Here is a 12167-nt window from a genome sequence, read left to right as displayed (position 1 = left end):
ATAAAGAGAGATACAAGACCAAGCTTTGGGCTGGGAGATGGAGAAATGAGGGAGGTGCTGCTGCTGACATGGCCACTTGTTATTTAAAAGTCTAAGCCAGATGACCTGTGGGCTGGGCAATGGCAAACATATATAGTAAAATCCAGGCTGGGATGGTATTGGGCCGGTTTCCTGGATTTTAAGATCCAAATCCAAGTGCAGGCCGTTTAACATGGTGGGCTTATATGTCAGATACGGCTTGGTCTGCTGGGCTTACAATTCAGATCCAGACATGTACGAAAGACTTCACACTGAGCAGGCCGAGCAATCTTTCTGGCCCAAGAACAGGACTAGGCGGGATGGAAACGGATTATGGAACAGGTCTGGCCAACCGGGTGCGTATGCACAGCGGACCTGGAGGAAGTGCTTCAAAAAATAATCAAGTCTATTTGTAGGTTTGAGCAATTGAATGGCTAACAATTCCATACTAATGATAATGCTGGGATAAACAATACCTTACAGGCAGGGCCTGACGTTAGGCAAGGGTGAAGCTCGAGCCAATCTGTTCCTATTTGCCTTCACCTTGTCATGTAGAATATTCACAACATATTGCATTCCAACCATGTTTCCGATCGCAGCTAACCTTACCCAATGGTTAGATTCAATGTTTTCAAAAAAGCTGAGTTAAAGACTTCATCAGACTTCATTTTATTAGTCAATACAGAAGATGAAAAATTTAGGAAGAACCATTGTTTTCGAGATCTTGATCGACATTTTAGAATCAGATATTAAAATCCGAGTTGATACGTACATCAATAACTATGATTTCAAAATCTGTTAACTAAAACATATACATAAGCTGTTTGAAATGATCATTTAGCGATATAATACATTATTGTAACCGCCATTACACGGAATTATTAGATTATACCGTTATCACCAAGATAGGTGGGACAAAGGGAAGGACCGCATGATCCCCGGACAGAGCTGGTCCCACTGTTTCAGCATTTTAAAGTCCAGAGCCAATGCGCGCGAACAACCGGACAAGCCAGCGCGCTCCGCCCGTACGTCTAGAAACCCAAACAGTGGTTCCCACTCCCAAACTTGAAAAAAAAAAAAAAAAAATTTCCATTACTCTTCCATACCGCTTCTACAAAGCATCTCCAAAACTCGTTTTCATGCAGTCGTCCAACGAAATTGTTAGCCAGAAGACAGCTTGCACATCACTTTTGGTTTCCATCAAACGAAAAAATTGGTTCTCGTAAATTGTACCCGGGTAGCAGATTATTTTTCCGTAGACTATCAATCCACCCTCGTGAACCCATGGTGAGCTTAACCATGAAGAGCACCGCACAAAGATTCGTGCTGTGGTCTGATGATCCGGATTGTGAAGAGAGAGGATCTTTATATCTTGCATCACAAATGCCACAATGTATACATCAATATATGGCAGTACGCCAATATAAGAAAAGTATATCAAAAAAGAAGATCAATCATACTAGGGTTGTGCTATATAACAATGATAAAAATGCTTAACATTCTCTGTCAATCTCAATGTGGAAACAAAAAAAAGTGAGAGTTTGGAAACAAGCTCATGCAAGCATCTAGATAAAGATAGAGAATCTCTGTATCTTCTATCACAATTACAATAATATATACATCAATATATAGCCTAATAATGTAACTTTGTAAAAAAAGTGGATCAAAAAAAAAGAAAAAGCAATATAATAAGAACAAAAGAGCTGTTGGGCAGCCATCAAACCAGAGCACAGGTGATCACCTAACCAGGTGGATAGGCCCGTCCCGTAACCAGAAGTCCTAGAGATGTCGACCATCCACCGCCCCACCAACCGGTCCAACATCGAGTAACCCATCAGCGCGCCGGATCTACTTGATCAGATGGCCCACAGACAACCATCACATGACGATGGCAACCGCCGGTAATTTTCTTGGCAGTAACAGCAACGTGTCACGCACATGGTAGGGCCATCTGAGGCATCCATCACGGATCTCGAGACGCTGGACTACCCATTTTTAGACCTCACCAGACCCACAGATGGTAGAACGTGCAGTCCGCACATGCGGACGCGTGAATACCGCCATAAAACAAAACAACTTTGCTTCGCCCCGTCAACTTACCTCCTCCTATGGAAGTCTTCTCCCCTACTCTACTCGATTCCACGATCACTGACAGATTTTTTCTGAAAAAATGATTAATATTATTTTATAACTTTCGGTGGCCTTTACCACACTACTTTAAAAGCAGAGGTTTGACTAGGTCAAGCAGGAACCTCGAGTCCCAGAAGGGAAAAGAATGTACGCATAAATAAAAAGACAGTGGAAAAGGGAGCGACACGTACCTCGGCTACTACACGGGCAGCCGCTCCTGGCCACAACTTTACAAAAAGGTCAAAAAAGAGAGAAAGGATTATAAATTACAATTTGACACTTCGGCTTTCGGCAATTTATGCATACGTCCTTTCTTCATTAAAAATTTTGATTAAACGAGACTTAATTTTAAATTTTTTGGTAAGCACTTAATTTTTAATTTGAGTCAGCGTTTTCCTCCCAGTCTTTTGTCCTATGCTTATGAAATGACCAAATTATTATTGTGGTATAATATGGTTGAAGTGAAGGAAAATTAGGCTACGCTTGATGTTACTTTTGGATGCCCAGAAACACCACTTCGATGGTTTGAAATCCCCTCTGATATTTGATACAAATTCTATGTCAACTCTCTAATCCTTTCAAAAGCTGAAAAAAAATTTATCAAGAAAAGCTCTAATTTGAATTTTTTGGATAAAATCTCTACTTTAGATTGATGGGGAAATTGTCTTTCACCCAAAGGTCCCAACCTTGAATCCCAACAGAGAAAACTTTTTAAAAAAATTAAATACTTTTCATTGCTGTCACCATTTAAGTTGGTAACTTTACTATCATAATCATGCAATTAAAGATCTTCATTTTCAACATCATGATGATTAGGTGGCTCTACTTATTTCTACTTGCTTAGAAATTGATGAACAATAGGAAAAAAAGAACAAAATAAAGTCAGATAATTATATCACTAGTAGAATTAAGAACCATCCAATTTACTATTATGATAAAAAAATAATTGTATTAATAATTAAGGTATTATTCATATTGAAGCAAAAATAATTTATATGTTAATAATACTTTAAAATAGCAACTTCCAATAGTACAAATACAATCATAATATAATATAATATAATATTATTATCGGTGCTATTATTACTATATTATAGTAGTACTATTATAGCATTGTAATATTATAAAAATATAATAATATTTATAAATAATACATAAGTTTATTATTCATTATATTATTTAAACAAGTATCATAAAAATAACTTATAAATTAAAAATATTTTACAATAATAGGATTTTATCGTAGAAATAATTAGACAATTGACCACATTATATACCATAATACTTTAAAAAAATACATAATTATTAAATAGCAAATAACTCTTTGTTAAAACACTGAGTAAAAATTTTATCATAAAAAGCTCTACTATATATAGCAATATCAAAATATAATTTTTTAAAAAAAAATCTTCTCCCATCCCCTTTGCCATCATCGTGGGTATCGGCACCTCTTTCATGTTTGCCCTATTCTAGCCAAAAAGCTCACATCACCAACTCACCTATATGGCCATCCACCACCAGTGCCAAAAACATCCTTTGCCCCGCCATCACCAAGATGGCCAACCACACTTGCCAAGATCTAAATCAGTACTACCATTGCTTCAACCTCACCTGCAGTTTGATTACCAATATTGTCGTAGTCAATTTTCAAATTACTAAAATATAGTGCCTCCTTTGATATGCAAAACTGTAATAGGTCAGAAAGGTTATCGGAGTTGACTTCAAAGAAGCCCTTTAATGCTTAAGATAAAGAGTTTTGATGATAGTGTGGGAGGAGAAAGATGAATAAGTCTGAGTATTGTCGTCGTTGTCATCAGCCTTCTTTTAAAATGATTTTGGGCCAAATATGTAGCCATGACAACTGGAATCTCCTAATGATTGTGCTGTAATTGTTCAGAATTGTGACCTAACTACATTGGGATATGACATAACTGCTGAGGGTCATCATGGCAATCTTCAATTCCGGACATAGTAGGAGTGTTCCAGCATAAAATAGGGAGACACCACTCAAGATGAGAGAGCTCGGGTAGATCTTGGATGGATACTAAGACAAAATGACTCAGAATAAGCTACAACACTTCATCTGCATGTTGGATGATATAAGATTTCAAAAACTATTTTTTCTAGTCTTTTCGTCATCTCCTTGGACTCATTTGGTTTTGTAGGAAACAAATTTTTTCCCTAAAATATTATTCCTAAGAAGCTAATTCCAGTAAACATGATGTTTGAAAAAATAATTTCGAATATATATAGCCAACTATGGAAATATACTTCATTACAAATTGACTAATATTCGGTTAAACATCTAATTTTCTTAAAAAATTATAAAAAATATTTATTATATTTTTAATATAAAAAAATTATTATATACTATACATTATCATTGTTTATATATAAAAAATTATGATATTTAAGTATATTTTTTATCATAAATAGTCCTAGAAGAATGTACATTTCAACTATAGATTTTTTTGCTAATATAAAAAGATATTTTAGAAAAAAAAAAATTTCAATTCTCATCCCATATAAATGCTCAAAATTCATATCCTATAAAAACCTCTCATAAAACATTAGAATTATATTCAAATAGGAAGACCTTATTTTAACCTCTATCGATTGAAAACTTCAACCAAACAAAAATAAAATTTTATCATTTCTCGTGGGCCATACTTTACCCTTTTCACTTGCTACCGCACATCCTTTATTGAATTGGAATATATGTAATTTGATCATGCAAAATTTAAACCAATAATCAGACAAATCCAATTAAACTTGATCGGAATTGTGGCCTCCCACGCAGATCCATTGTGAGGTTGCCCGTCCTCCTGATCTAATGCACGCGCGAGCTCGAGACCGACATGGCAACATCCGGTGCAACACTCGGCCACGACGTCGAGAAAGTTAGCGAACGGAGGACGTGAGACCGCACAAAAGCAGAGCAGCGGGACAAAGGCGGCCGGAAACAACACCACCACGGAAAGTGCCGTGGAGATGAGAATCCTTTTTAATTTTGACGTACCATAGACATGTGATAGTCACATGTGTAGACAGTCAACCAATGAACCCAAATGACCGGAACAGTGACATAGCCCTCCGACGGAAACGGACGGAAAAGTTAAATTAATTCAAAATTCGAAATAAAAATAAAGGGGAGTCCACACGTACAAAATAAGCAACCAAGCCAGTCGTCCTCGACGCTACAGATTGCATGTCGGGTAGATGACCGGTCATTAACGAAGTTATACATCAACACACAGGAGCAAGAGAGTGGAGCAAAATCTCCAACATCACGGTACCACACGAAGGAACAAAGAAAACCAGAGCCCACTAAAAAATAAAACTTGCACTAAACCATATTCTTTAATACATTATAGTTTAATAAAGCATGCTACAGATATTGTTGCTAAAGATGCCACCCTAACTTGCTCATATGTCCTCGCAACTTCCATCCCTCAAACAAAAATTACAGGAGAGAAAATATACTGCAGGCAACCAACCAAACCCCTATTGCTTATTATTACTCAAGCCCAAAAGCTCGGTCTTTACTTGTAAAGTCAAAAGGCTGCAAAAGATAGAAATAGGTGGCCTTCGCGAGTAAACATAGAAGAAATTATCTTATTCGATATAAGTACCCACTTCATAATTTTTCTTCCAAAACATCAAAAAACTGCTGACTTATTTCCACCTTCCTGCGGTACTTGTATTCCCCCGCACCGCAGCAAACCAAGACGCAATCTCGTCCATCCAAGCACGTCCTCCTTCCCAAAATCCAATATAACATAATGCAAGGTCTACCACAACTAACGGCTACTATTTCTGCTGCTAATCTTCTTTTTTTTTCATTTTTTAAAATCCAACTATAAGTTGAAATCCTAACCTATACCTGCCGGGAGACTACACGCTACCAGTAAGCAGCAAGAGAGGTCAGTGGAGAAGAGTTAGTAAGTCCATTCTTGGGGTAGGAGGATGTCATGGCTTGCAACGGCCGATGGTTGGTGATGGAGGCTCCGTTTCGGTTGGGACAGCGCGTTGTTGGTCCGCCCAACCAGTGCATCTGTTACCAAAACATACAACTTTTAACAAATACTATAGCCCCCACATTAGCTACACAACAAGATTTGAAGCAAAGAAAAGAGGGCTTGCCGTGGTCAAGAACAAATCCACCAGGATACCGTTGCTGGGCTCCCAATTCCTCCGGGATCAAGTTAAGAGCCTGAACGACTCTAGCCGGCAAAAGCACAGTCGAGCAAGCTGATCATAATGACCGATGCAAAAAAAAAAAAAAAAAAAAAAGTAAATAAAAGGTGTCGTGGTTAAATTGGAATAAACCCCTACCAGAAAAAGTAAATGGACCACAACGAAGACATGCGATACTTGCGGCCAGATAAAACAAAATCATGATACAAGATAACACAATTGATATCCCATAAAACAGAAGTCTAGGAAAACTGGAGGCAACGAGGATTCCCTCTGGGTAACCTAGAGCATAATAATCAAAAGCTCTACAAAAAAAGCTGCGAGAAAGTTTTTTCATTAAAACAAGGAGAATGTGAGGATTATTACCTGGCTTCTTGAGGGACTCGGTTGGAGTTCCGACCCTCCGGGGCAGAAACACACCGGTGCCAGCAGATTCCCTTCTGGCACCCGGTGCGTTGAGGAAAACAGCTCTCATCCCAGACCCCGGTTGGGGTTGCTGCTGCTGCTGCTGCTGCTTCTGGAGAGGCGGCGGCAGACCCATCGATCGGCCTCCGCACCGCCCTTCGATGGAATAACCCCCACCGCCACCGCCGCCGCCGACCCTCGCTCTGCCCTGCCTCCCCCATGCGGCTGAAAGCTGTTGCTTCATTAATTGCTGCTGCTTCAGATGATAAAACTGCAGAAAAACCACAAGAACTGAAAAAAATTAGAAGTGCTCATCCGTAATAAACAACTACATAATTACGGTAAAGAGAGAGAGAACTACCTGAGCCGCCTGCAACTGCTGCTTGGTGAGCACTGCAGCATGATAATAGCCGGTTTTGTGGGGGTTCTGGGAAGGGGCGGGAATCGGCGGAGAAGGTTTCCTAGGCGGCCCAAGCAGACCGCGACCCTGAATGATCTGTTCGTTTAACCTCAGCCGCATCACCTGTCCTGCGGCTTCGTAAAGAACATCCCAGGGATCTTCCTCGTGCTGCTCCATCGGAGATGATGGTGGGGAGGAAACCAGCGAAGGGCCGGTCGGCCTCCCCTTGCCGGAGGCGGACCACGCGCTCAGCGTCGATTGAGGAGAGCCGAGCATCATCCGCATCTTCTCACAAAGAACCCCATAGATCAGTAAAACAAGAAACAGTATCAACCAGCAAAAAGCCAACAATCCTCAAAAGCTGTGCCTTGGAAAAGAATACCTTAGCGTTGTCGCCACCAGGGAGAGCACAGGACACCTTGTCGTCGTCCTTGAGAAAGCAGTGAGCCATCTTTTGAGTGAGTCCGGCCATGTAGTCTTCTTCATCGCTTTCGGTTCCGGTCACTGACTCCACTGGCGAAGGTGGATTGGAACCGAACCCGTATGGAAGCTCGCCATTAAAGCAAACATCGCCTACCCCGGCTGCTTCCGCCCCGCTACGGTTCTTCCCTCCTCCATCGAGGAAGAAATCGTCGCAGAGGAAGTCGGATGGAAGCCAGAACGCCGGGTCCTCCAGATTTTTCGCCATATCGGGGGAACAGAAGATGCCGTTGGTGTTGGTGGGGGTGTGAAGGTGGTCGAGGGGAAGATGCTAAAAATAGGAGGGAAAGGAGAAGGTGGACATGACTCCAGTTGGGATTTTGCTGGTTAGAGAAGAAATAATAATAGCACACACTTGGGAGGGAGGGAGGGAGGGACGGACGGGGTTGCTCCTCTGGCTTCCACTCGCTGGGGCCCCTCGACAAAGGAGGGCGCCGAGAGAGAGAGAGGAGCGAAGAAAGCAAGATGGTTTGTCCCTCTTTCTTGTGGAAGATGAGATGAGAGAGAGAGAGGAATAGGACAGACTTAGAGAGAGAGAGAGAGAGAGAGAGCGAGGTGAAGCGGAGAAGGGATGTCGATCGACGGTAGCAATTTGAGTAGTGGGCTAAGTGTTCCCTGTTATAAAGAGAATATGGCGAATTATTATGGGTTAAGAAACCAAAAAAAGAGGAAAGGTAGAAAAGCGAAACCCTAGCAAGCACCTATTTCCGCTCCCTCTGCTATCTGCCATCCGTCGCGTTTCCACGCAACCCTACCTCCTTCCCTTTGTTAATTCTTAATAATTATATACGCTTTGGCAACTTGACGTATCTGCCCTTTGTTCTTGAGCGTCATAAATCATGATGGCAAGGACGAGATCGTCTTTCCACTATAATAATTTACAATAAAAAACGTGAAATGATTTCAACTACTAATAAAGATTTTAAATTTTGATAAGAGGTCCGTGTCCAGAAAGAGCTGAAAAATTAACCAGCCAACGACAAAAGATGCCACTGGCTTGCTATTTTCTCCTCCGGTTGCTTAAACTACCGTCCATTCTTCTCTAATTAATTCGTTAATCAGCAGTTAGATCAACAAACTGGGAGTGGAAAATATATCACTACAAATAAAAAGATCTGTTCGTATAAAAAGGCCATTATTATTTGTTCGTATAAAAAGGCCCAGACACGTCATTGACGTGTAGGGGGGAAATTAGAATCCGGTTTCCGGCGCGAAAAAGATCTGAAACCGCCACGTCGGTACGGAATGTCGTGCATGACAGGTGGACATGTCTCACCACTGAACTCCAATTAATTAAACACAGTACCATACCCACCAGAATCCTAGGATTCCGGAAGGCCCCGTTCCGTTGCAACGGATTGTCCGCAAAATCTCATCCCCGGGTGAACTCACCGTTGTACTCGTTCACGAAAATCGAAATCTGAATCCATGGCGGTGCTGCTGTGGCGGTTGTGGAGAAGCTGGTACGTCCGCCTTCCTCCGTTAGGTCGCCGTTCTTCATTAAAAAGCAAAAAAAAAAAAAAAAACGCCGCCCTTGGCAGCGCCGCCTGGGAACCGGACGCCGGAGACCAAAGATGCCCTCCGCCTGGGTCTCCGGCATCCGGTTCCCCACCGACGCTGCCAAGTGCCAAGACCACTAGCTGATCGCTCTCCCGTAAGACGCAAAAAACGTCCGCTTTCCTCCGTCTGTGTCGACGACCGTCGCTTTCTGTCGGCAACTTAACGGCAGCTGTCGCTCCCAGTCTCCCGGACGCCACTCCGTGCCATTAAATCCGGTTTAATCATCCATCCCGCCAAAAACCGAGAAAGTATTTTATACTTACAATATATGTGAGAGAAAATAAAATAAATAGGAAATAGAAAAAGGTGTGCAGGGGGTGGGGCAACGTGACCTGCTCGCCTGCCGAAGAGGACAGCACGGGTGGAAGTGGGATAAAGAAAAGGCGGGAAAGCCTGTAGACGGAATAAACATATATAGTAATAAAAAAATATTCACGGATTTAAGGAATTAATTAAAATATATACTAATTTCATCAAAAGGCTAATGGGGGAAGAGCTTTCCGGTCCGCCTCCGGCCGGTCATAGCTTTGAGATCCTCCTATTCCAATTACCTATTTTTTTTTAATTCCTATTTTAAAATTCGAAAAGCAAAATCTTATGAAATTTCTAATAAAAAAAATAAAAGGCCAAAGCCATTGATTTGGGCTTTACCGTACAAGGAGCTTTTGAATCTCCCGCCGAGGGAGGGACCCTTCCACGCGATGGACCACCGTCCCCCCCTGCACTAGACGAGGGTCTTGTGTTCCCCAGATCAGATGGGATGGGGGCCATGGGGCCACCTGCTTGCTTGGTTGCTTGCCTTTTTTCTGCTAAAAGAGATCAACCATTTCCAACGCGAACCTACAGAGACCAGAACAGGGAGCTTCTGGCCGCGGTTTTGGTGCCTAAATTCGCTCTGGCCTCTTGAAATTTAAAAGCTATGCAAGTTAGGCGCCTAATTTGGGGTGGCGAGTGGTGGATAGCTATGCACTTAGCAATTATTGCAGCGGCCGAGTGGATAAGGACAAATAGAGCAACGCCATCGCCGTTGATTGCTTTCTCATCGCATCAAGGGTCATTAATTGAACGGTTTGGAGTTGGTGGGCACTGGATCCGGGACAGGCCTAATCTTAAAGACGGATCACATGGAATTGGGTGGTCACAGTTATCGATGCCGCAGTTGATGCGAGGACTAAGAAGCATACGCCAGTCGCCATTACATGTAATCATGGTGTATGTCGCTGCTCTTCATTATTTTCACATCTCTGAGGGACCGGCGACGAACCACCCATTGCATGACTCTAACTTGGAGCACTTAAGAATTGTGGGCCCGGAGATAAGAGTGCCTTATCCTACGGAAGATTTCTAGTCGTGATGCATGGAATGGTCTCGAAACAATAGATGGGACCTCCGAAAAGCATTTATATTTCCACTCCCATGTTTTCTGATCGCGCATCGTCTTCTCTACCCCTGTCGACACCGGCAACAGCAGGCTGCATGTTCTGCGCCTTCCTCTGATTAGGCCAAGTTGAGGGGTCCGTGTTATATCAAAAGAGCAAAGCTCTGAAATGGGCTCAGAAAAAGGATGGACTCCGGTCTCCAGTCTAGGATGGGGTCAGGTAGGACCTAGCAGGAGGCCCTGAAGTAGAAAAGTGAGGCATGGATATATGTGTTACTGATGGTTACCCCCCTTGATAATATTGAGCTTTGACCTTTGAGTGACTCTTAAGCTTGCAGCACGCCACCATTCTTGGCTTTCATCCTTGCCTTTCCTTTTTCTTGCTTAGATTTTTTCTAGCTTGGAAGCAATTGTTGGGGGATAAGAACAAACCACAGCAAAAGTGGGGGTCGGTTGCTCTGCCTACCACCTTGCATGGCTTTAAATTTTTCAGGATTTGATGGGCCCTACTTGATTTCCATTTTTCTGTAGTGCATAATATGAAAATGAAAGTTATACTGTTATATATACGTATCTTATGATTCACGCAGTGCTTGCATCTTAAAAGTAAATCAATGTTAAAGGTTTCTGACCAAAGAAAACCTTTTTTTGCTTCCACTGTATTTTGATTTTACCAGACGATAGAGTCTTATTTCCATTGAAGTGATGTGGAATAACACTCAGCAAAGAAAAGTCCTGGATGCCTTAATGAACAAGTATAATGACGACTTGAGGCGTGGAATGTTCCACTTAATGACGCATAGGACGACTAATGATTGCTCGTGTATGGCGAGTGCATGATTAAAAGACAACTGACTTGATTGGCATCAATCACAGTGCTAGAACTTTAATTTTGATGTGGAAAGCGACGGTGCAGCACATGGAATACGCTATTAACATGATCCTTTTTTCTTTTTTTTTCTTTTTTTTCGTGACTCAAGGTCATGACCTTGACTTAAAGTTAAGACCGAGGGGAATACTTAAATGGCAGTTAATCTTCTCCAGTTGTGCCTCGATTTGAATATTTCGTTAGGAAAAGGAATTCAAATACGGGAACCAGTCTTTGTTTTTAGATTTCGACTTATTAAACAACCCCTCGCGGGGGTCACGCCCATTATGCACAGATTTGGAGTCACCCTCTACGCGGACTAATCATAGTTTCACAAGCCCAATTGTACGAATCATTGGGATTAGTTTCATGACTTAAATTCTGTAAACATGTTTTGAGAGATGCATTACAAATTTTGACTTGGGATTGTGGTGCGGCCAATCTCCCATCGTTAGATCATCGATATCGTACATCTGTAAAAAAAATTCATAGATCGAAAATATCTTTGATAGAGACTTCAGACGGTGAAATCAAAAAAAAAATTAGAGAACAGTAAAACTCAGCGAGATAAAAAAAAAAAAAAAAAAAAAAATTCAGAAGCTTACTTAAAATTTATCAAGACCGTTGCCTTATTTCATTTTATAGTAGAATGTAGTATGATCCAACCATTAGTGATGCAGATAATTAGAGAGTTATCAAATCGTCGGAGATTGTCAAATCACTATGAGTTA

The 12167-nt window shown here is 41.5% G+C and overlaps 1 protein-coding gene across 1 annotated transcript; it reads right to left on the bottom strand.

Moving 5' to 3' along the window:
* Positions 1 to 5476: 5476 nt before the first annotated feature.
* On the bottom strand, positions 5477 to 8231 carry LOC105046330 (uncharacterized). Its single transcript, XM_010924888.4, has 5 exons — positions 7533 to 8231; positions 7112 to 7435; positions 6712 to 7021; positions 6292 to 6399; positions 5477 to 6202 (listed from the first exon to the last, which is right to left on the bottom strand). Exons 1-5 carry the CDS (start codon positions 7836 to 7838, stop codon positions 6087 to 6089), a joined length of 1164 nt encoding a protein of 387 aa, XP_010923190.1. The 5' UTR covers positions 7839 to 8231; the 3' UTR covers positions 5477 to 6086.
* Between the last annotated feature and the right edge of the window lie 3936 nt (positions 8232 to 12167).

Source organism: Elaeis guineensis, chromosome 5 (genome assembly GCF_000442705.2).
Source record: "Elaeis guineensis isolate ETL-2024a chromosome 5, EG11, whole genome shotgun sequence".
In the NCBI taxonomy this organism is placed as follows: domain Eukaryota; kingdom Viridiplantae; phylum Streptophyta; class Magnoliopsida; order Arecales; family Arecaceae; genus Elaeis; species Elaeis guineensis.
This window is presented reverse-complemented; position numbering and strand designations above follow the sequence as displayed.

Bases quoted from the DNA above. Each gene is read 5' to 3' on its own strand.
- LOC105046330 (XM_010924888.4), bottom strand. From the start codon at position 7,838: ATGGCGAAAAATCTGGAGGACCCGGCGTTCTGGCTTCCATCCGACTTC. The intron at 7,022-7,111 runs GTAGTTCTCTCT...GTTTTTCTGCAG, and splicing joins AGCAGTTGCAGGCGGCTCAG to TTTTATCATCTGAAGCAGCA. The intron at 6,400-6,711 runs GTAATAATCCTC...CATTATGATCAG, and splicing joins CGAGTCCCTCAAGAAGCCAG to CTTGCTCGACTGTGCTTTTG.